General features: G+C 45.3%; 1 protein-coding gene and 1 pseudogene across 1 annotated transcript; one reads left to right on the top strand and one right to left on the bottom strand.

Moving 5' to 3' along the window:
• Positions 1 to 85: 85 nt before the first annotated feature.
• On the bottom strand, positions 86 to 17126 carry LOC143932984 (uncharacterized). The gene is made up of 4 exons (XM_077455907.1): positions 17031 to 17126; positions 12165 to 12296; positions 5744 to 5797; positions 86 to 231 (listed from the first exon to the last, which is right to left on the bottom strand). The coding sequence occupies exons 1-4, from the start codon at positions 17113 to 17115 to the stop codon at positions 86 to 88; spliced, it is 417 nt and encodes a 138-aa protein (XP_077312033.1). The 5' UTR covers positions 17116 to 17126.
• On the top strand, positions 12753 to 12932 carry LOC143934676 (U2 spliceosomal RNA; annotated as a pseudogene).
• Positions 17127 to 25892: the final 8766 nt, after the last annotated feature.

A 25892-nucleotide genomic window follows, 5' to 3' on the forward strand; every position in this document is an offset into this window, starting at 1 on the left:
TTAGATTTTGCAGTCTACAGTTTTAGGAAATCAACTCCTTTGTCTTTGCATTAGAGATCCCTGCATCAACATTGCTTATGTTCATTCAACCGAAAAGAAAAAATACATTGTGTGTGTACAGCCACAGGAGAGGGTAGCAATACACACTATAGCTACTGATACATGGAAGGGAAGTAGTGACCTCTTGTGGTGAACGGTATGTATAATCCTTTGAGCTGGAACAACAATATACTGTAGATTAAAAAAAAGGAGATATCCACGCTAGTGGTAAATAAAACAGTTGCTGAACACTATAGCTCTGATACCAGGTACATATAAAAAAAAAGCATCAAAAAGTGCTGCGCATAGAAACAAATTATATATTCAATATAAATAAAGTCACGATAAATGATATCAATAAAAAATATATACATCAATATGAAGTAATGAATTTATAAGTAATGTCCATAAAAAGTCAAAAAGGTACAATGTACTGGTGAAAACACTGTAGATGTGAAAAACTGTGAACAGAAAGTCCCATGTAAACTTCGTGCTAAGTTGGAAAGGAATCGAGGGATAGCCAATGTGACACCTAGAAGAATATCCACACCAGAGGCTTATCAGAATGCCAGTGACCCCCTTGTTTAGGATGGTCAGAAAACTCTCAGCTACACAGCGAAGTTGATTCCCATGACCACAGCAAGAATGTCAAATTTAACAAGCAATCAAGATGGATCCTGGGCCATTCTCAGTGGATCATAGGATATGTAAAATAAGGGTTCAACATAGTGTGATATTGTAAAAACAAAGGGGTTTATTAAAAAGTATTACACTTACATCCATGTTGACTGAAAACAACATGAGTCGAGAAAAGTTCTTCCTCCAATAACCAAATTGACTGACACTCAGGCACGCATCCGGGGTAGCCCTACGCGGTTCATCAGATATGATGTCAGCAGGGGCACTCACACACACCCGTACCATGCAAATAAATACGAAGCCTCAATGAGGAGGATCCGCAATGATTGGGTGAAACTGAATTAAAGGGGTGTCAGGTCACCTTGTGGCCAGGTGACAGATGCACACCGCAGGGATTAGGAGTGCACCGCAAGGTTTTGGACCCTACGGCTGACTGCTGCGGACGGGGGTCAAGGTGATAGGAAGGCAGGGCCGCCAGAACACCAAGATGGATCCCACCGGGGTTAGAGCGTAAGATTCCCTGGGGCGCGGAGTCTAAGAGCCAGCAGGTGTTCACCAGAGCCTCAAGTGGTGAGGATGGACTTGGCTGCAACTGGCTCCAGGTCGCGACCCCCAGGGTCCCTCAGCTCACACCCACAGTAGGCAACAGGAGGATAGGGATGGTGAGGGACAAAGCCAAGGTCGGGGCCACAAGCAGACAGGAAAAGGGACATGCCAAAAGGTCAGGATCACAGGCAAACAGGGATAGTCAAGGACACGCCAAAGTCGGTAACGGCAAACAATAGAAGAGCACACGGCAGGCAAGCTAACACACAAAGGTTGATCAGCAGGGTTGGCTAGCAGTGCACAGGTTAATATAGAGTTCTCTGATAGGAGCTAGGGTGGAGCCATGCCAGAGGATGGATTATGAAAGCAGTCAGGTGAGGGTTGGCTGGTCTCTAGAAATGAACACATGGAGACAGGTAAGCAGACGAACGTTATTGCATAACCATGACAGTACCCCCCCTCTTACGAGGCCTCCCCCTTCCCCACCTGGGACCAGGTTTAGAGGGGAACTTCAAATGAAACTTCCTCAACAGACGTGGTGCAAAGACCTCGGAAGCCGAAATCCACGACCTCTCCTCAGGACCAAAACCTTTCCAGTGCACAAGGTACTGGAGAATGCCTCTACAGAGTCGGGAATCCAAAATTTGGCTAACCTCGTACTCCTGATCATCCTCAGAGACCGGTGCTACGGTAGGGAGAGGACGAGAGAACTTATTGAGGACTAAAGGCTTCAGAAGGGCAACATGGAAGGAGTTAGAGATTTTGAGGCTTTTGGGAATCTGGAGCTTGAAACAAACTGGATTCAGTTTAGAAATTATGGTGTACGGACCAATGAATCTTGGGGCAAATTTGAGAGAAGGAACCCGGAGTTTGATGTTCCTGGTGGAGAGCCAGACTTTGTCTCCTGGCTGAAGAGAAGGTGGCTTACGCCTGCAACGGTCAGCAAAACTCTTGAATTTGTTGGCAGCTTTCTGGAGGGAATCATGAACGTCAGCCCACATGGAATTGAATGATTCCTGAACAGTAGCCAAAGCTGGAATGTCAGAAGAACAAGTCATAGGAAGAGGAAGCTGAGAATGTCTTCCATAAACCGTGACAAAGGGTGTTTTCTGAGAACTGACGTTGACATGATTATTGTGGGAGAACTCAGCCCACGGTAATAGTGATGCCCAATCATCATGATGGGCAGAGACCAAGGTACGGAGAAAGACCTCCAACTCCTGATTAACTCTCTCAGTCTGTCCATTGGATTGGGGATGATAAGAAGAGGTGAAATCCAAGGTAATGTCGAGGGATTTGCAAAAGGCTCTCCAAAAACGAGAAGTAAACTGCACACCCCTGTCCGAAACGACATGAGAAGGAACACCATGAAGGCGGAAAATCTCTCGTACAAGAATGGGAACCAGGGCAGGGGCAGAAAGGAGACCAGGAAGAGGAACAAAATGAGCCATCTTGGAGAACTGATCGATTACTACCCAAATGGCCGTATTATTCTCCGACAGTGGAAGATCAGTAATAAAATCCATGGCGATATGAGACCAGGGCTCCTTAGGAATGGGCAAGGGCATGAGAAGACCAGCAGGGGCTTGAGTGGAAGATTTAGACTGAGCACAGACGTGACAAGCCTTAACATAGTCTTTAACATCCGAGCAGAGATTAGGCCACCAGTAGTGACGACTGATGAGCAGGAAGGATCGGAGGAACCCAGCATGACCTGCCACCTTGGAATCATGTCCCCAATGAAGGATCTTAGTTCTTAGCTCCGTGGGAACAAAGGTCTTACCAGGAGGAATTTTTGATTCCAGGGTGGTAGAATGGGCAACAATGCATGAGGTAGGAATGATCGGCTCAGGATCAGGGTTGGACTCCTCGTCCAAAGTGTCAAATGACCTAGAGAGCGCATCAGCTCGACCGTTGCAGGAACCAGGTTTGTACGTAATCGTGAATTTAAAACGGGAAAAGAAGAGACTCCACCTGGCCTGTCTGGGGTTCAGACGTTTAGCATTCTGTAGGTACTGTAAATTCTTATGATCAGTAAAGATCGTTATGGAGTGAGGGGAACCTTCCAAGAGATGACACCACTCCTCCAACGCCAATTTAATTGCGAGAAATTCCCGAATCCCGATCACCAATGGCATAATTTCTCTCTGCCTGAGACATTTTTTTGGAGAAGAACGCACATGGTTGATGTTTCTTCTCAAAGTCCTGAAGAAGCACAGCTCCCAACCCCCATCGAAGAAGCGTCTACTTCAATAAAAAATGGGTCCTCAGGATTTGGTCTCCTCAAGAGAGGTCCAGAGACAAAGGCCTGTTTCAGATCGTGAAACGCAGAGACAGCCTCGGGAGGCCAGTCTTTGGCATTCGCACCCTTCTTGGTCAAAGCGATAATAGGCACGGCAATGGAAGAGTAATTCCTTATGAACTGCCTATAATAATTTGTGAAGCCAAGAAAGCGCTGTGTGGCCTTGAGACTAGCGGGAAGGGGCCAGTTGGTAATGGCTGAGACCTTTCCGGGATCCATGCGAAGACCCGCACTAGAAACAAAACATCCCAGAAACAGGACCTCGGAACATTCAAAGGAACATTTCTCCATCTTGGCATAGAGATTGTTCTCTCTAAGGCGCTGAAGTACGGTGCGTACATGGTTTCTGTGAGCAGGCAGATTTTCGGAAAAGATGAGAATATCATCCAGATAGATGACAACAAACTGGTACAGTAGATCCCTGAATATTTCATTGACAAAGTTCTGGAACACAGCCGGAGCATTACATAAACCAAAAGGCATAACCAGGTATTCGTAATGCCCGTCCCTAGTGTTAAACGCGGTCTTCCATTCGTCACCTTCTCGTATTCGAATGAGATTGTATGCACCTCTGAGATCCAACTTAGTGAAAATGGAAGCCCCCTTCATCCTGTCAAATAGCTCAGATATTAGAAGTAAGGGGTATCGGTTTTTAATAGTCACAGCGTTTAAACCTCTATAGTCGATGCAGGGTCTGAGGGTACCATCCTTTTTGGCAACGAAAAAGAACCCTGCTCCTGCAGGCGATGAGGATTTCCGGATGAAACCTTTCTCCAGATTCTCGGCGACAAACTCAGACATGGCCTGGGTCTCTGGAATGGACAAAGGGTAGGTACGACCCCTGGGCAGGGTTAATTGCATCCTGTCTAAATTGTCCCTAGTATGTATGAATGTGAGTTAGGGACCTTAGATTGTAAGCTCCTTGAGGGCATGTACTGACGTGAATGTACAATGTATATGTAAAGCGCTGCGTAAATTGATGGCGATATATAAGTAACTGGAATAAATAAAGGGCACTGAGTTTATAGGATGCACAGATGGACACTGATTGCACTGATGAGGCTGAACTGATCATCAGGTATGGGATCAGGTACTGATGATCAGTGCCCTGATTATCAGTGTGAACGTCCCATTTCACACGATAGCTGGTTACAAGCTTTCCTTTCACAGTAACAGTGCTGAGGAAAAGCCAATGTTTACATGTGATGATGAGGTGTGATTGGACACAGCTGATAACATGATAAAGACAAAATGCAGGGGTGTGAGGTTCTGGTAGGGTGTCAATACTAGAATTAGATGACCGCACTGTAGCCATCTTTTGGCTATTCCGCAGTCGGCAAGTGGTTAATTTCTTTTTAATGTTCAAAGCAAATTTATCTACCCATCCATGTCTCTATGCTTTATTTCAGTAATCACTTTTAAAAACACCCCCTAGAATTTTGGGCTGGGCCATCTTGAGTAAAGGCAGATGAATCATGTAGCATTTGCGTCTTGGGATCCATCTGCCTTTAGCTCAGGCATGTAAACAGGAGGGTGATTTAGCTGAAAAAAAACTTTCTTCCCTTTCTGAAAACCCCTAAGATGTATGCCATAACTTGCCTAGCCTTGGAAACCAGGAAGTAACTGAACAACTGTAAAAAATAAAAAAAAAATAAAAAAAAAGGTATAAAACAAGTAAATATGATATACTTTGCTATCTATTTACTAATGCTAACAGCATAAGGATTACAATGTGTCAATGCTGATTGAGAGAGTAAAGTTCCACTTTAGGGTAAAAAAAATCGTTTAGACTTTAGAACCATTTTAAGTTCCATGATGCTAAATTGCACATTGGCTACACATGATATGGTAATTACTGATTGAGCAATCAATCACATGAGACAAGCATATATAATAAATTCTTTATTTGTACATATATTGACTGGTCTTTTCAAGGCAGTGCCATTGCATCATTTTGATGAAATAAACATTTTATTTTTTCCAGCCATAAGAGATGATAGTCCTTCAAGTGTACTGAACAGGTATGGTCTTCATGTAAAGAAAGTGAAAGCATCTTTCAGGACCAATGAGTTAATTGTTAATTGTTTTAGTCCAACAGTTGAAAGGTAGGTAACAATAAACAGAATCTTGTGAATTGTGTTTATACGACATATGATGGCAAATGGAACAACAGTCATTGCCAAGCATTAAGAATACTTTATTTTTTTTGAAACGGACCAAAAACAGACCAGAGAATTGGATTAGAAGCGCTTGAGATGCTCGTTAACACTCCTGGAGATAAAGAAGAAAAAAAAGTGTTACAGAGACCATGTGTTATGTATAAGACGACAATACCCTGTCATGCCGCGTACAAACGATCGGAATTCTCGTCGGAAAAAGCTCTGATCGTTTTCCCGATGGAATTCGGCTCAAGCTGTCTTGCCTATACATGGTCACACCAAATTTCGATCATTTAGAACGCGGTGACGTACAACACATACGACGGGACTAGAAAAAGGAAGTTCAATAGCCAGTAGCCATTAGCTTCTGTCTCGTAGTTGAATCTGAGCATGCATGATTTTTGGCGTGTCGGAATTGCATACACACGATTGGAATTACCGATAGAAAGTTTTACCGTCTGGAAAATTGAGAACATGCTATCAATTTTTGGCTGGCGGAAATTCGGACAGCTAAATTACGATGGAACATACACATGGTCGCATTTTCCGATGAAAAGCTCCCATCGGTCTTTTTCTGGCCGGAATTCCGATTGTGTGTACGCGGCATAAGATATATTTTACGGACATCTATGGTCACAGCATACATTTTCATTTTTTGACATCAGCATCATAACAATCCAAACAATATTTCATTTTTGACAATCCAATATAAGATCGCTTGAAAACACTCCCTTTTCCTTCTGAAAAATAAGCCTGAGGCGATGCTTGCCAGGAAACTTAGTACAGTAGCCCATGCCCACAAACTCACCTGCCGTTGCTCCGCCAATGGAGATCTCACCTCTGATCCAAACAAAGTCTCAGCAGCTTTGGCCAATTTTCTGACCTCTCTCTAGCCTTTCATGGGACTACCTATGATACGTGCTGCAGCGTTGGGGTTTTCGGGGACTCGATCCTATCCTGGTTGATGGCCCTCTATTTAACCCCTTCTGCTACTGTTTGCTATGCTGGCTGCCTCTCGTCCTCCTTTCCCATCTCCAGAGAAACGAGGCAAGGGTACCCCCTGTACCAGGTCCTCTTTATACTTGCCCTTGAGCGGCTGGCCATTGCTCTTTGGGCAGACCCTAACATTAATGGCATACCCTATGCCGGAAAATGTTACAAATTGAGCATGTTTTCAGATGATGCCCTCCTGACCCTTACCAACCCTATTGTCTCCTTGCCCAACCTTCAAGCCCTTCTGACCCACTTTTCATCTATTTCCAGACTCCAAATTAATCTGCACAAAACAACTGCCCTAAACATTACCCTCCTGGAATCCCTGGCCTCACATCTCCAATCCTCCTTCCCATATAGCTGGGCTAGCTCCTCCCTGGACTATTTAGGTATCAGGTTGACTCCATCTTATTCTTCCCTTTTCTCAACTTCTATCCTCTTTTGCACACCCTCACTGCTCTTATGGCATCATGGCAATTTCCCATATTATCCTGAATTGGCCGCATGCAGTCAAGATGACCATGCTTCCAAAGATTTTATATTTCTTTTGGATCCTGCCTGTGCGAGTCCCTGCGTTCTACTTACGAGTGGTTTTTGGGCATACAAGCTTCCCTGGGTTTCCCACTGCACTTTGTATGTTCATAGACTGTGAGGACGACTGTGTGTCCCAAATAATACAAAATATTACCATGCAGCCCAAATTTCCCAACTCACCATACTCAGACATGCAATGTCTGATATCCCTCTGTGGGTCCTCTTAGAAGTGACTAACTGTGTGCCGGTCCCCATCTCTGACTTACTGTGGCTGCCCTCCAAATTGCACCCCCCTTTGTCAGTCCCCTCATGGCCCATGAAACTTTGGGATTCAATATGGTACTCCAGTAACCACATGTCTCTGTTCCTTCCACTACTCCCTCTCTTGAATAACCCCGTGTTCCCACCAGGCCTAGAACAACCAGATGTATTTTCTTGGTGGCCTGACCATGGGTTCTCATAGGCTCATCACGTTCTTAGTTCCCGCACTTTCCCGACATGGTCCTCGATACAAGAGAACCACAAAGCACCTCCAGCTGAACTCTTTCACTATCTTAAGCTGCAGCACTGTATCATTTCCCTCCAGCCCCACGACACCTTCCCATACCAAAAGACTGCCTTCAAACGTACCTGTCTGCACTGTCCAGGTGCCCCAGGCACCTGTCCCACATTGACCTTACAGACTAGAGTAAAGCCTGGTCCAGCATAGCGAAATGCTTCTTTAACACAGCCATGGTGGAGGCTGCCTACATGGTCCTCCTTCGCTGGTACTGGGTTCCAGCCCGCATTGCCAAGTCAAACCCATCTCATAATGATAGATGCTTCAGGGGGTGCAGTCAGCGAGGTGATGAAATGCACATTTGGTGGTTCTGCCCCTGCCTCCTGGGATTTTGGTCAAGGGTCTTTGGGCTCCTGTCTACCCTCTTCCACATACCCTTCTATAAGGACCCTAAACTTGCATTGCTCCTTTGCCCAATCCCAGGCCTCTTCTCTTACCAGCAGCAAACTAGCTACCTATCTGTTTATCTCGGCTAAGCGCACAATAGCGAGGGCCTGGAAAAAGCTGTCTGTATCCTTTTCAGAGGGGAAGAGCACCTTGACAACTCTTATGATCCACAAAAAAATGTCCAGTATCTTCCACGACTCCCATGCCAGATTTCTCAGGGTATGGGCCCCCGTGGTGGTCCTATGCATTTCTAACTTTACACTCAACCAGCCTAAACCTTCCAAATTAGCATTACCTTTCCCAGCCTGTGGGTACTTCCTTTCTCAACATCTTTTTTGCCTCTCTTCCTACTCCTCTCTTACTTCCTACCCCTTTCTTTTATTTCTAGGCCTCTAGCCCATCTCCTTGTACCTCCCTCCCCCCATTGTTGTGTTTTTTTGTTTGTTTTTTGGTTTGTTCACTTCTGTGTCCTGTGCTTTGTTTGGTTTACTTCATTATCAAGGACAGGTCCACACCCCTGTCCACCTTAGCCCCTGAGTCTGCAGGCTCGGTCATCTCGTGTTGGCCCCTGACCATGGCCTGAGGGTCACAGTTGATTTATAGTTTAAATCCTATAACACATTTCTACTCATGCTCTTACGTGAAAATCTGTATTATGTTCCTGTTTATATCCCCTGCGTGGGAATTTGGCCCCTGGTTTTATTTTGTGAATTCTGCCTGTCTCCTGGCCATCTCTGTCTACAACATGGATTCCCTGCATGCGGAGGCTTCCATCTCCACCCGGTCTTCCTTCCGGGTTCGCGGGCTGTGGCTGCTTGAATGGCCAAGCTGTAATGACGTCACATACGTGGGAGTAACACAGGAGTCCTTCAGAGCGCATATGCTAGTGACATCACCGGCTGCCAACCAAGCAAATATCTCCTTTAGGAGGTATTCATTTCACATATAGGTAAGATTTATTATAAGCTTACCTATATGATAAAATCAAAATGTAGAGTTTGCTACCAATTAATAGGGTAAGGACTATAAAATAACATTCAAACCAATTAAAGATTTGGGTTTTATTTTATCACAGCTATAGTTTTTTTTTACTTTTTAGTGTCTGTGGAGATGAGCAACTATAAATTGGGGTTGGGTTAAGTTCATTGGAGTCATTGGGTTTGGAATGGAGTGCCTCTATTCACGTCTACTTAAACATGCTACAAACTCACTATAAACATCATATGCACGTTTATGGTGCGGTCGCAAAAATTACCACTAAGCCCTTGTACACACGGTCAGACATCCCGACGGAAAATGTCCGATCGGACCGTGTTGTCGGATAATCTGACCGTGTGTGGGCTCCATCGGACTGTTTCAGTCGGAATATCTGACGGACCAAGTTTTCCAGCTTCACTATAAAATTTTCCGACAACATGGTCCGATCGGACTTTGTCCGATCGTTTGTAGAAAATTCCGATCGGACAAAGTGCCACGCATGCTCAGATCAAATTCCTACACCAAAGCTATTGGCTACTAGCCTGAACGTAGTAACGGAATAATGTTATCACGTTCTGAATGATCGGATTTTCTGACAACTTTGTCTGACCGTGTGTATGCAACAGTTTCGGACAAAATCTGACGGATTTAGTTGTCGGAATGTCCGACCGTGTGCACAAGGGCTAACATTGTAAAAAATAATATCTCACAGAACTTTGAGAAGTGTCCCTTGATATGACTTGAACTCCTGTGCTTTAAAATGTAACAACTATAAGCACTTTCAAGGCCCATTCACACAGTGCTGTGAGTGACTGGCATTCTCCACACTAGATAAACACCAGTGGTCACTAGGATACATAAAAATCAAATTGTTTTCTATGTGCTTTGTTCACATTGCAACACAGCTGGAATTGTGTGATGCGGTAAAATGCAGAGGTAGCATTTTGCCACAGCACACTGAGAGGCACCACGTCACCAGACAACAGTGCAGTGCATGGCTGGGTAGAGACATGAATGAAGTCTTCCAATGGGGACACCTGTTAAAATCACAGCTAGAATTCTCCTCACTGTGGATAGTTTTATTTCTTTTTTTTTACTTATTGGTTCCACAGGACAGGGAGGGCTTTGGCTAGGTCCAGACTACTGCAGTCTGATTTTGATCCAATTTTCACTGCGATTATGTACTGCAACGTGGTTGTGTTTTGCTTTCATCGGTGAGATTGACACCTTGTGAGCCCCGTCACCTGGTATGGATTTTAAGGGTAACCCCCTACGCCAAAAAGACAGCTTGGAGTTCCCCCAAAATCCATACCAGACCCTTATCCGAGCACGCAGCCTGGCCGGTCAGGAAAGGGGGTGGGGACAAGCGAGCGGCTCCCTCCCTCCTGAATCGTACCAGGCCGCATGCCCTCAACATGGGGGGTGGGTGCTTTGGGGAAGGGGGGGCGCCCTGCGGCCCCCCACCCCAAAGCACCTTGTCCCCATGTTGATGGTATGGATTTTGGGGGGATCCCCACGCTGCTTTTTCGGCGTAGGGGGTTACCCTTAAAATCCATACCAGACCTATGGGCCTGGTGTACAGTACCCTGTAGCCGAGAACCAGCGCAATAGAATCGCTCTTGAAACATTCTCGCAGGCAGGTGCTGTAGTTGCCGTTGTGTCGTAGTTGGTCCGTTGGACCAGCATACAGATGAGCGGACTTTCGGCGGAAAGATTTTAAACATGTTTTATTTCTAGGTCCGCTAGACTTTGCGGAAGAAAAGTCCGCTGGAGCACACACATGATCGAATTGTCCAACGGACTCTGGTCCGCCGGAAAGTCAGATTGTGTGTATGCGGCATTAGTGTCTTGTAAAAATAAAAATATCAAATATAAATGCAGGACAGTACAAACTTCCCCAGAATGATCCCTTTTTGGAAAATGGACACCCAGAGGTCTAATTTTTTTGCCACAATTTTTTGCAAATAAAGACAAATGCTGGTATTGAGGGGGTCCAAAAATAAATGAAGGTATGTTTAGCCTTAAAAGTCACCCATTAAAGTTTATTGCAAGTCTTCTGTAAGGCCGCGTACACACGGGCGGACTGTTCGTCCAACTTTGTCCGCTGAACAGTGTTTGGGCGGACAGTCCGCTCGTGTGTGGGCTTTCAGCGGACAGTTTCAGCGGACAGTTGGACGGACAAGGTTTTTCGGAAATTCCGTAAAACTGTCCGCTGAAACCTTGTTTCAGCGAACAGTCCGCTCGTGTGTAGGCTTGTTCGTCAAAAAAAGTTGCGCGCATGCTCAGAAAGGATTTTCACGCCGAAAGCTATAATGCAGTGTATAGGACGTCGTATTTTTCGTCCCGTCGTACGTGCCGTTCACGTCATCGCGCACGGTTTCAGCAAACTGTTCGTACGTCGTGTGTGGCCATGTCCGTCCATGCTAAGTTTGAGCGGACTGTTTGCCGAAACTGTTGGACGGACAAAGTTGGGCGAACAGTCCGCGCGTGTGTACGCGGCCTTATTAGCGGAAGAAAGTTCCCTGGAGGATTACATTTCATTGCACTGAGATTGCATTGTGTACAATAGGTAGATGTCATGGATAAGCCCAAAACACTTTAACTCGCCTACCCCCCCCCCCCCCAAAAAAGAGAAAAATCTGCAATTAATTGCAGTAGTCAATGGTGTCAATTAAACTCCCCTCCCCAAAATAATCCCATAATCATTGGTGCCCACTGTGATTGGTCATCACAGTGATCACATGGTACATAGCTTCTCTGTGCCCTGTGCCTTTAGACTATGTTCTGCGCTGTCTAATGACAGTGGGAGCAGCGGCTTTGTTCATGGACCAACCTAAACAGGAAGGATGTACAGGCACAGCCATCAGCCCTAGTAAAGGTGCCATCTTCTGTAGTTACAAGGGCAGAGTGGAAAGTGAGGAGTCTCTCCATATTATTGATAAAGATGGTAGTGAAACCTGACAGAGCTTCTAACCCTTCACCATTCTATTAAAAAAAATGTTTTTTCCCCATTTTAATATATTCTTACCACCAACAGCGCACATGGTGGAACACCCATTGCTACAGCACTTCCCATATTGGCCACATTGGTAATCATTTTGACACAGGTTCCTGACTTTTCCAACTTTTTCACATCTACGGGCAGTAGGTATGGGGCATCCTGCAAGAAAGTGAGAAAAAAAATTATGAAAATAAATGTTCATTTTGTACACCACAGCATATACAGTACATATTTATATGGTAATATGTGCCCCAAATAAAAATGTATGCAGGTACTAATTGAAACAGTCACACGGTGACCACAAACACAGCAGCCATCATATTGTTTTATCTACAGATCTACTGTCCTGTGATTTCAATATCCACACATTAACAGCAACAGAATTCATGTATTTTCTGGTATGTAGTGACAATAGCTGAGAGCAGTAGAGAGCGGTTGCACCCAGATCATTTAGGGCTCTTTCACTTGGGAACTCAGCCCAGTACAGAATAAAGAGCCCTTTGTTCATTAGCACTGAGCTGCTTGAAGGCACTTTGACAGGTAAGCATGGATGGCTTCATAGATCACGACACAGAGTCCTGTGCATCTAGACTGCTCAACTGCTGCAGCATGCCTGTCAATTCTCGGCCTTTTGGCTAAGATCAAGTGTAGTATCTGTTCTTATCAGTTACCAGGAGGTGGCGCTTGCTTCTGTCCCTGTTCTACGGCGAGGTGGAGCAGGGTTGGCGGTTGCTATGCAAAGCCTGCTGGTGTAAAGGTGACCTGGAGCGGTTCGTAGCCGAAAGGGAAGCCTTCTGATGGGGACGGAGAACCACTGGTCGAAGCCAGGGGAGGGGACCCTGGCCTATTGGCCTGGATTGTGGCAGCTTTAGCTCCGGTCAGTTTTTCGGGACTGGAACGCTTGTTCCCCCTTGATGGGTGGGGGGGAGCGGCCAGTACGTCCCGAATGTAATTAGGTGGGAGTGATGGGAGTGAGGGTGGACCTGATGGTAAAGGGTCTCACTAAGCTCCTGGATCTCCATACCCTCCTGATTAGGGTGGGGGCTGTTGTGGTCTGGGCTGGGGGGCCAGGGATGCTTTTGTTGGAAAGCCCATGGTGATGTGCCCCTGGAGTGGCAGTCCAGGGGTGCCTTCTTTCACTGTGCGTCCTGCACTTTGATTTAGGCACCTAGGTCACGTCACCATTAACACGCTTTTTCACACCTGCCTCTAGGGCCCGGCCTTTTGGCTAGGACCAGAGGAATTTTTGATTCCTGGCCGGAGGGCCGGCCATTGTATTGCACAATGGTCACTTTTCACTCTCCTCTTCACTATCCCTTCCTCACTTTTTATTTATTTTATTTGTGTGTGTTTGTCACTGTTTGTCACTTCACGTTTGATTAGTAGGGTGTCGGTCCTCGGACCAATCCTGAACGTCTTGTGGGAGAGCGGACATAGGCCTTCTGGCTTGGTCCAATCTCCATGAGGGGGGCCTACCTTCGGGGAAGCCCCCATAGTACCAAGTACCTAGGAGGTTCTGTTTCGGCAGTCCTCCCGGGGAAAGGAGGTCTTCCGGTTTCGTCCGGGGACCACTGTGTTGAGTCTGGTACCTCAGTCCCTGTCTGGAGCCTAACGCCCCGGGGGATCAGGGTATGGTCCTTCTTTTGGAGGACATCAGACACCCGTCTGCACTTTTTAGTGTGTCACTCTTTATGTGTGTGCACTTTTTTTATGCACCGGGTGGAAGTTTTTTGGGTGTGTTTGCACGCCATGGGCTTTTTCAATAGCATGCCTGTCAATTAAGGAACAGCGGCTGTGTCTGTACATACAGGAAAGGATTTGCTAGATTTAAGTATGAGATGTTGCGAAGGTGAGATAGAGATACAGATGGCGGAAGGTGAGGAAGAGATACAGATGGTGGAAGGTGAGGAGTATAGTGGAGCAGCCAGGAGAACTGAGAGCAAGATGAGGAATTGATATATGTATCAAGGAGAGGGACGACCAGAACCTCTCCCCCCCTCCTTTACCACCTTTGGGCAGTTTTTTTTTTGTGGGAGTGGGTACCTTGTTTTGATCAGTACTCCCTCCCACCTTCAGTTAGATCGGTTGATCCACCAGAAGTTCTCCTCTCCCCGTCCCTGCCTGCAACCTTCTGGGACACATCACAGGTTCCAGAAGGCTTCGGGACCATTAACAAAGCTCAGCATGGTTCACGCATGCTCAGTTGGCAGCTGGCTGTGAAGCCGCAGGGAGTCACGGCCGGCTGCCCACAGTTAACATGCCAGTGCTGATGACCTGAGGACCAGTGGAGAACCAGCTCGGTAAGGACAGCATTGGAACCTTGGGCAGGTAGGTGTCCTTTTGTTAAAAGTCAGCAGCTACATTATTTATAGCTGCTGACTTTACATTTTTTGTTCCTAGGGTAAAGAACCGCTTTAAATAATGGACTGTCAAGAATTAAGAAGTAACTGAGATGTGTTCCAAGAAGAGGAATGACACTTTCATTACAAGTGGACACAGGTTGCAGGAGATAAATATTATAGTGTAGCAGTTAGGAAAATAGAGCGCAAGCATCGGAGAAAATGTTGAGAAGGATAATATGGCTACATAGGTTTTGGTTGCTGGAGGTGAGGAGTGTATTTAGGCAGCTAGGAGAAAGAAACGATAAAGTAGATTTCCAGCCTCAACCTAATTAGCATTAAAACTGTCCACTCCCCCCTCTTAACTCCTCTGATAACCAACCTGTGTAAGAAAGATGAGCCTACTTACCTATTTTCAGTCTGATCTAGTCCAGGATGTGATCTGGCTCCCCTGTGTCAGGCAGTGAGGCTGCAGGGGAGAGGAGAGTGTGCTGGCAAAGAATGGGCCATGGAAGCTTATGAGTGATGTCATGCTCCCGGGCATTACCAGCTGTTATCAGAGTGCTTTCTCCTCTCCCCTGAAGCTGGTGCTGGCTGACACGGGAGAACACATGACTGGATAGGCGCAGGTAAGAATATACATCTTTGTTACATAGGTCAGTCAGAATAGGTTTTAGGAGGGAGCATTTTAAGAGTGGTTAGGTTTTACCTGAAATACTACTTTAGAGTCTGAGGTCGAGAGCTGTTTTATGATGCCAGAAAGACCCATGTTTAATATAAACAAGTTTCCAGTTCAATAATATATAGAAACACTGAACAATTAATTCTGGAATATCATTATGTAAGACTACTATGGTGGTTGCTAAAAAAAAATATTTTTCTGAAAGCCCAATTAAAGTCAAAGAATTAGATATTCAATTAATCACACAAACCATGTAAGAAATGTAATTGTCATACGCGTCTCTCTACGTTCCTGTTATAGCAGTTGCACCATGCATCTAAATAAGACTGCGCAGTCCAATAAAAACCAGAGTTTGACCACAGAGCCACTTCCTTGTCTAACAGACCTGGTCAGACACACCTCATCTCTTCCCTTGCACAACAAACCCTTTTTAATGAGACTTGTTAAGAAGGGTGTACCTAGACATGTATTGGATCAGCTTTTCTCAACCTGGATTCTTCTGAGGTTTTTAGAGATTCCTTGAGCAGTGGGTAGGGGGATTCATTTCCTGTCTAACCCCCTATGAAAGGGAGCACTACATCGACCACCAGTGTAGGGGAGTCTTTCTCCCAGTGAACACTTATCTAAGGACACTTCTTCCACTGATGACCAATATAAAGAAGAACCACATTGACCACCAATGTAAGTAATCACTTCTCTGCTATCCACCAATGTAAAGTGCCAATACAATTTTTAATGTCTACATTTCTTTTCTGGCTAATATTAATGATTTTATTTCATAATTATTACTTGAAATAATTGAATCATATTTCAGGGGGGCCGCTCATGCAGGGCTCAATGGGCAATGCCCCCCCATCCATGCGTCTGGGCCTCCGATCTGTATTCGCTATTGTTGTCCAGATTCTCCTCCTAGCCAATCAGTAAGCAGTTCCTGAGACCCAATTGGCCGGGAGTCTTAGGACTCCCAGCCAATTGGGTCTCAGTCAGCACCCACTTTCTGTGCGGCCTGGAGGAGAAGCGATGGCCCCGGAGTTAGGAGCTGCAGCCTGGATCTATGTCTGTCCGATCTGCCTCCTTCCTAAGGTAAAAAGGCTTCTGATCACTGCCGCATTCCTGTCCATCTCCCGCACGCGGGGGAGGTTGGGATCACCACATTCCTGTCTGTCTCCTGAACGGGGGGGGTTGGTGTTGGTTTGCCCCAACCCACAAAATATTGAGCACCAGCCACCACTGTGATCTACCCTGAGCTGTAGATATAACCATTTAAACAGGGCTTCCCTGGGACATGAAATTTACTTTAAGGGTAGCTGTTGGGTGAAAAGGTCAAGAAAGGTTATGTTAGATATTTACACAAGCCGGAACTAAACCAATATCCTCCATAATAATGGTACCCATTCTTATCCTATTCTAGTATACATTATCTGGTGATATACTGTTCAAATTGTACCCAATTTCTCCTCATCTGCACCACAGGGCTCAACAAAAGTACATTTTTTTTGTTGACTTTTGTCAAGGGTACGCAAAGAGTGATTGTATCTAATTAGCCATGGTCTCCAAAACAAACAAAGAATGGGTTTTTCCAATGGAGAAACATACAGCAATAAAAACCTGACAGGTTCTAACCCTTCAACACTACCCAACATTTAAAAATAAAAAAGTTTATCTTTAGATACATGTTGGTATGAATGAGTTACCCCTATGGCTACAAATGCTGCTACTTAGAGTGGTGAATCATCATCATCATTATCATTACAGAACAAGTCCTGTTGAACATGACTATTACTAGTTATACACCATGACTTGGATAAATGAGAAGTGAGAACAAAAAGCAAAAGAATGAGTTTGAAATAACATATATCCATTAATGCTTACCTGGCTTTCCTATAAAGAACCCTGAAGCTTCTAAATGAAGAGTGGCAATAACAAAGAGGAGAAGCAAGTAACACAGTGGTCTCATTTTGGCTGTGTTGTATATTGTATGTACTATAATAAAATCATCAAACAGTATTTATACTCTACTACATGACAGAAATAAGGGAGTTGTCCGGATCCTAAAAAAATGAGCTTTGCTGTTTCTCTCAGTACTCCACCTGCACATTGTGTAATAAAAACACTGCATTAAAATACAAAAAATATGTAAATGATATACTGCGTTTAACAAAAAAAACAAACAAAACGTATATGACCTTTTTTTTTTATTTAAACAGAATATAATTACAACATGAAGACATCAGGAGACACCCACCTCATCTAACCTGTTAATAGTGAGAGAAAAGAGTGTCTATCACACCCTTCTCCACCCTATTTTACAAGTAAAAAACAAGGGTGAGGTTAATATAAGTGGGAGCTTATCTAGGTCAAATTGCCAACCCAGTGATGCCCAGGTAAATGCCACACATTGTTATTTAAACAATAATGAAAATCATATTACTTGAGAGCTCAAAAAGTTACAGATAATGGTAATCATGGAGAACCTTGCTTTAGAACTGATATACATAACATCAACATAACTCGGCATTTGCAATCCTTTTTAAAGGCTTAGCAATCACAGAAATTATTTTAGGAAAAGATATTAGCCTCCCGACTCCACCCTAAAGTCTCCCCTTACTGAGGACACCTAATTGGTTAGGTCCTACAGCCCTAGAGATGCTGCTAATTGGTCTCAGAGAATACCTCATCTGACCCAACCTAGAGTATACGAGACAGATAGGAGAGGGGTGCATCTGAATGCTTGTCTGGTTTATTCTAGTTTCTGGATTGTAGGCAGATTGGAATAGCTGACCCTCTTTTGCCATCCAAGATAGAGTCTCAACTCAAATATACAAAAATCTGCAATCTTGTAGCTGGCAGAGCAGTTTATCTGGATCCTTATTCTTTCTCATTATCCAAACTGCACATGTTTAAAGAATATAAAACCCAAACATTTCATATTCCTGATGTAGCACACCCTACGTAGGAGCAGCAGGTGAAAAGGGATCCCCCATCCTACACAGCCAGGCACACCAAATTTCCACAGTCTCCCAGAGTCAGAAAACACTCCAGCACTTTGTTTTTTTTTGTATTTTATTGACTTGGATAGGGATTAGGGGTATTATGGGATACCCACTTGACTTCAGACAACTTCAGGGACAACTTTCCTATATACATTCTATGTACACTCCTTCTCTTCCTCCAGCACTAGTTTGCTTACAGAACTCCACTGGCACACTGTTTTGCAGGTCTGACAAAGGCACTTTAGTCAGATTTTAAAAGCAATAGCCCTTTGCAGGCAGGAACTCAAGCCCCCCTTTAAATGTGTAGCAAAAAGTCAGTGTCCAGCATTACATCCCTGTGGCTACTGATCCCAGCACCACCTCTTCAGGTACTTCCAGCTCAACTGGCTGCAGCTGCCCCTCTCACTAGCCCTCCTGGCTACTTCTACTCAGTCCTCCCAGACTGTTCACTCACCAGCCCTCCCAGCTGACTCTCCTGGAGAACTCCTGGATGTGCTGACTCTCTCCCGCTGTCCTCACACTTGCTCCCGTGCATCCAGGAAATGATTCCTCTGTGTATTGTAGAGGGTCCCTCCAGCACCCAGGCCCAGGGTCACTCCCCCAGACTAGGCTCCTCCTAAACTCCATCCTCTACTCCTGGAAGCTTCTCCAAGATTACAGAAAGCAGGGGGAGTTACCAGGGGTGCTGCTTGCTGAGTCATCCAGCCTCCCTACGTCACTCAGCCCTGATCCAGATTCAAACCAGGCTTGGCTGCCAGCCAAGCCAAATTTAATTACACTAACAACTATGTACACTAGCACCTAGCTATATGGTGCTACACTGACATGTGCCTGTTATACCCTGTATTTATGTTAAAAAGTATCCTGTTCTCTTTTTATGGGTTCTTTTGTGTGACATGCCTGGAAATCCTGCTGACTCCCCTGCTTTCCTATTTCAAATTGACCACACAAGGTATGAGAATACATCCGATGTAGACAGTTTCCTGGCTGTGCTGAAAGCACAGCCTGCCTGTCCTCCAATGATCAGACTTGTGCTGACACGTCCCTCCAATGCACAGCTCTTCACTGGGAGGATCAGTATACTGCTGTTTCTCTACCCCAATCTCTCTAAACCCTTTATTCTGCCTGAAAGCAGAGATTATGTAATCACTTTTTTTCTGCCGGAACGCGCCGGTACGAGTTCCGCCAACTTTGGCAGCCCTGTCTTCTCCCGCTTGTCATGTAACACAGAAGCTGGTAGAAGACTCACTTTCTCCACCAACTTCTGTGTGCTAGTGTGGGCACTGCATCCAGGGCACATGATGCTGAATGGATGTCCACAGCACTGCAAGCGCCCACATTTTTTGTAGATATGGCTGGGGCTTGGGGAGGCAGTTTCTTTCTTTGCCTGCTGCATGTTACCACTGTGTAGCACAGAGCTGAGTAAACTGCAGTGCTGTGAAAAAACTCCTCTTCGGCGCCATGCTACATTCCCTATAGGCAGAGCTGCAGGAAATGTCACTGGCTTTGAAAAAAAGGCCTGGTCACAGTTAACAGAGCGGTGCTGGCTGAATTCTACGAGAGGTGAAAGAGTTGTGAACAGGTAAGAGCTTTTTGTGTGGGGGAGGGGGATTTGTGGACAGGTGAGAGAGCAGGGGAGGGGGTTTGTGAACAGGTAAGAGAGCTGGGGAGGGGTGGATTTGTGGATAGATGAGAGAGCTGGGGGTAGGGTGGAGGATATGTGAACAGATGAGAGAGCTGGGGGTAGGGTGGAGGATGTGTGAACAGTTGAGAGAGCTGGAGGGGGGTTGTGATCAGGTGAGAGAGCTGGGGGGTATGTAAACAGGGGAGAGAGCTAGGGGGATTTGTAATCAGGTGAGAGAGCTGGGGGAGGATTTGTAAACAGGTGAGAGAGCTGGGGAGGGAGGATATGTGAACAGGTGAGAGAGCGGGATTTGTAAACAGGGGAGAGAGCTGGGGAGGGCGTGAACAAGTGAGAAAGCTGGGGGGGGGGGGGTTTGACCAGGTGAGAGAGCTGGGGGGTATGTGAACAGCGGAGAGAGCTACGGGGATTTGTAAACAGGTGAGAGAGTGGGGTAGGGGGAATTATAAACAGGTGAGAGAGCTGGGGAGGGTGTGAACAGGTGAGAGATCTGGGGAGGGGGCGGTTATGAACAGGTAAGAGAGCTGGGGGGGTTGTGAACAGGTGAGAGAGCAGGGGAGGGGGATTTGTAAACAGGTGAGAGAGCTGGGATGTGAACAGGTAAGAGAGCTGGGGAGGGGGGTTGTGAACAGGTAAGGGAGCTGGGGAGGGGGGTTGTGAACAGATGAGAGAGCTGAGGGGCATATGTGAACAGGTGAAAGAGTTGGGGGGGATTTGTAAACAGGTGAGAGAGCTATTGAGGGTGTGAACAGGTGAGAGAGCTGGGGGGTTTATAAACAGGTGAGAGAGTGGGAGAGGGGGGATTTGTAAACAGGTGAGAGAACTAGGGGGTGTGAACAGGTGAGAGAGCTGGGAAGGGGGATTTGTAAACAGGTGAGAGAGCTGGGGAGAGGTGATGTGAACAGGTAAGAGAGCTGGGGAGGGGGGGTTGTGAACAGGTGAAGGAGCCAGGGAGCGGATGTTTGTGAACAGGTGAGAGAGCTCGGTGAGAGAATTTGTAAACAGGTGAGAGAGCTGGGGAGGGGGGATTTGTGAACAGGTAAGAGAGCCGGGGGGATATGTAAACAGGTGAGAGAGCTGGGGAGGGGGGATTTGTAAACAGGTGAGAGAGCAGGGCGGGGGGGGGGGGGGGGTTGTGAACAGGTAAGAGAGCTGGGGGGGATATGTGAAAAGGTGAGAAAGTTGGGGGATGTGAACAGGTGAGAGAGCTGGGGGTAGGGTGGAGGATGTAGGAACAGGTGAGACAGCTAGGGAGGGGGGGTTGTGAACAGGGGAGAGAGCTGGGAGAGGGATTTGTAAACAGGTGAGAGTCACATGTTACATATTAATGGCCCCTGAGCAATACTCCCAAATTCTGCACTCTGTACAATGGCTTTTACGTTACATACTCCTGAGCACTGCACTTGGTATGCTGGACTGCACATTACACTGTACCCTTCACTTTTCTGAACCTTGCACCTTCTGTAAAAACCCATTTCTAAGCCTCGATAACACCCACTATTTAGCGATTGTGTAATTTTTACCTCTAAGTAAGGCGTGACTGGGGGCGTGTTTGTGGGCGGAGTTTGGGCGCGTTGTCGGTGGGGAGGGTGAGTTCCAGCACCTATTCTCTGAAAAAAAAGCCCTACTTATAATATTTGTTTATATAAACAAAAATGTTTTACCATTTCTATTATTACTGAATGGAATCATTTAAAAGGTATTTGTTCAGATATAATTTAGTGCTCAAGTGTTTGCCTTTCAGCTCACCCCTTAGTGGTTATACAAAAAAAGTTTATAACGACATGGGACAACAGGCAGGAAGCCAAAAAATAACTTAAATTAAATATAAATAAGAAACTTCAGACAAATGTTGGAATAAATAAGGCAGCGGCTGCTTTATTATTGGTTTTTAGACAATAACTTTATTCATAATAATAAAACCAAAACACTCAACTTTAAAAAACCTAGCCACTACGACTCAGGCTGCATAAAATATGTTCAGACTCCAAAATTTATCCAAGAGACAGGTGGTCTCAAAACCACCTGTCATCAACCCCCAGCACCGCGACCATTTCAATGCAAGTACTCAAATTTGAGTGAAAAATGTCTAAACCGATGTCTGATAAATTAATTCCATCTTCTCTATATAAACCTTTTATGTCTCCTTCTTATTCCCCATGTCTGAATGATAATATACCTAATACTTGCAGAAATCTTGCCACTGCCCTATTCACACTTTTTCTAATTTTTTCCAAAGGGCGCATATAAGGTAGGGAAAGCCATCTCAGCCTTTGCACTATTTCGGAAAAAACAATAATGGTGTGAGGAAATGACAATTGAATTCTATTTAGATCATCTCTAATTTTAAAGAGGATATCTAAAGTTTTTTGTTTCCCTATATCATTCCCTCCCAGATGTATAATCAATACATCTGGAGGAGGAAATTGCTGAAGAAATCTACCTATTTCCAACATTAAATTTGCCCTAACCACACCCCTTCTACCGTATCAAAAATTTTAAATCTCAGAGGATCCAAACCTACATTGTTAGTATACGCTCCTTTCTTAGCTCTCAGATGTGCCCAAAAAAACTTAGGAATGTCTAACTGAAATAAATCAAAAAGGTTGATTAGGAGGAATATATAACCAATATCAGACTTCCACCTACCAACTTTTTTAATTATATTAGTATCTAGTCCTAACCTAGATGCTTCAGTAGCTGCTCCAATTCGGAACGAATGTGATGTAAGATGAGAATTCCTTCAATTCAAAATTTCTAAGCATCTTTTGAATACACAATTGAATTGATATTTGGTTAAAGGAGAACCAGACTCATATACGACACATTTATTATATGTTAACGGTCTAATATGGGTATAATTTCTTAACAATTTTACAGGGCAAATAGGAGAGCTACTGCAAGCATACACATTAACCCAAATACCTTTGCCTAGTTGATCTGTCTTTGACTGACCAATACTTTTTTTTATCAATGTGTCAAAAATAACGGAAAATTGTATACTCACCTTTCCGTAATTGTCCTTTCCTGATGCATCCCATGGCAGCACACACATTGGGTTGTGACTCCGCCTCCACAACCTGATAGGACTGGTTAGCTATAAGATTTGAAGAGGAGTCCACCGTTGCATTCTCAGTAACTATCACCTTAGAGGGGTGGGATCCTGTGTGCTGCCATGGGATGCGTCAGGAAAGGAAAATTACGGAAAGATGAGTATACAATTTTCCATTTTTCCTGACGCATCATGGCAGCACACACTTTGGGAAATAACTCGCTACATGGGTGGGTGCTTTTCAGAAGTTTTTATTTACTCAGGTACAAGGTATGGATGAATTTGTTTGAATGATTGATTTCCCGAACTCAACCATAGTTAATTGAGCCGGGTCTATTCTGTAGTGCGACATGAATGTGGTTTTTGACGTCCAAGTTGCTGCCTTGCATATAGTCTCTGGGGATACTCTACAGTACGCTGCCCATGAAGCCGCTACCGCCCTCGTTGAATTCGCTTTCAGGTTTTCTGGTATTGGAAGATGTTGGACTACATATGCTTTCTTGATAACTTTAATCAACCAAGAAGCTATTGTTCTTGAAGAAGCCGCCTGACCCCTCTTGGCGCCATGCGGAATGACCAGGAGGTTCTCTGTCTTTCTAAATGGACCGGTAACTTCCAGATAAGTGGAGATTGCGGACTTCAAGTCCAGAGGGTGAGGATTTCTGTCTGTGTTGAAAAAAACAGGGAGATTAATCTCCGGGTTAAAGTGGAATTTAGATGCTACCTTTGGCACAAACTGGTCCGAAGGTCTGAGTACAACCCTGTCTGGGTAAAAAACTAGGTGTGGTTCTTTGATTAATAGAGCTTGCAGTTCGGAGACTCTCTTGGCCGACGTGATTGCAATTAGAAATGATAGTTTTAGTGTCATGTCCCATAGGGATATTGATCCTACTGGCGATAAAGGTTCTTTTGCTAAAGCTTCCGGAACGATTGACAGGTCCCAGGATGGAAAAATTGGTTTTCTAGGAGGCCTTATTTTTAGGCACGCCTTCTGAAATTGAATGATGAGGGGGTTTAAAGCCTATTTGATTCCTGTCATTGCGGATAGGGCAGAGACGTGAACTTTTAAGGTACTCGACCTTAACCCTTTCTCTAGGCCTAGTTGTAGAAATTCTAACACATGAGAGACTGATGGAGAGAGGGGGTTCCAGGACTGCTGTTGGGCTATCTCCCAAATCTTATTATATAGGTTGTTTGTCGATTTTTTCCTTGCTTGCTGTAATGTAGATACTACTCTTAATGGACACCTCTGATCTAACAACCTTTCCCTTTCAATTTCCAAGCCATCAGGTGTAATCGCTCTGATGACGGGTGTAGGAATTGCCCCTGCGAGAGCAAGTCCGGGAACGGCGGAAGTGGGAGCGGTTCCTCTGTGTTTAGTTGCAGGATGGTCGCAAACCATGGTCTCCTGGGCCAGAAGGGCAACACGGCTATTACTGTGGAAGACGAACTCCTCAGTCTGGCCAGAAACCTGGCTATCAGGGGCACCGGTGGGAATATGTAACCTAGGCGAAATTCCCAAGGATGGTGGAGATGGTGGTCGATCCCCATCGCTGTTGGATAGGCGGTCCTTGCTAGGAAGCGGGTACACTTGCAGTTTGCTGGAGTTGCCAACAGATCTATATCTGGAGCGCCCCACTTGCGTGTGAGAAGAGTAAAGGCCTGGTGACTGAGAGACCACTCGTTGTTCGATATAAAAACTCGACTTAGGTCTTCCGCGAGTTGGTTGTGAATCGCGGGTACGTATACTGCCTTCAAATCCGTCAAGTGGACCTGTGCCCACTCGATTATGGGTCGAACTTCCTGCATTAGGATTTTGCTTCTGGTGCCCCTTGCCTGTGGACATAATTTACAGCCACTGTATTGTCCATGCGTAGAAGGACACTCTTCCCTGAGAGAAGGGAACCGAAGGTTAGGAGTGCTTGCCATGTGGCCCTGAGCTTCAGAACATTTGAGACTATCCCTTGTGGACAGAAGGATCAACGGCCCTGTGCTCCCCAGTCTAGATGGTGTGCTCCCCACCCATGGCGACTGGCGTCTGACATTACTGCTTCTGGGAGTGGGTGTACGATAGGACGACGGCCTACTAAGTTGTTGGTTTGAGTCCACCATCGTACAGATTCCTTCACTGCCCTGGCGATCGCTATTTGTTGTGACATTGAGACCCCGTTCCACTGTGTTAGGAACGAATTCCGGAGTACCCTCGAGTTCCACTGAGACCACTGAACCATTAAAAAGGTTGATGACATTGAGCCCAGAATGCTTAGGCACGTTCTTGCTGACAGGTGGTCTGCCGACAGGAGCCTTTTTACTTTGCGGACGAGTGGATATAGTTTTTCTTGGGGAAGCCCGACTGTGTTGGACCTGGTGTCTAATTCGGCTCCTAAGAAGACCATTTTCTGTACTGGGACCAGGCTGCTCTTCCTCCAATTTACTATCCACCCGAATTGCTGGAGTGTAGAAATCAGAATTGACCGATGTCATAGAAGTGTTTCCTGATTGTCTGCTAGAAGAATATCGTGCAGGACTCTTAGTCCCCTCTCTCTCAATAGTGCTATAACTGGAAGTAAAACCTTCATAAAGGTCCTGGGTGCCGTTGCTATCCCGAACGGGAGACTTTTGAATTGAAAGTGTTGTTTGCCTATCGCAAAGCACAGGTACTTTTGAAAGGTTTGATGCACTGGAATGTGTAGATAAGCATCGGACAAATCAACCGAGAGCATCCAATCTTTCTCTCCTACTGTTAGTAATATTGATTGGAGACTCTCCATCTTGAAGGATTCGACTAGAATCATTTGGTTCAAGTTTTTTAAATCTTACACAGGCCTCAGATCTCCTGTCTTCTTTGAAACTAAGAAAAGGGGAGAGTAAAAACCCTTTCCTCTCTGCTCCTGTTGGACTTCTACGATTGCTTGCTTCTGGAGCAACTCCATGATGTATTTGACTAAAAGCTTCAGTTTCTGGTGCGAAGATGGTAGTTTGGTGGGTTTGTAGTGTTTTTTTGGCAGTTTTTGCTTGAACTTCCACCTGTGGCCCTGCTGAATGGT

This window comes from Lithobates pipiens, unplaced genomic scaffold (assembly GCF_037356315.1).
Source record: "Lithobates pipiens isolate NorthernLeopardFrog02 unplaced genomic scaffold, aLitPip1_a1.2 Scaffold_27, whole genome shotgun sequence".
Classification (NCBI taxonomy): domain Eukaryota; kingdom Metazoa; phylum Chordata; class Amphibia; order Anura; family Ranidae; genus Lithobates; species Lithobates pipiens.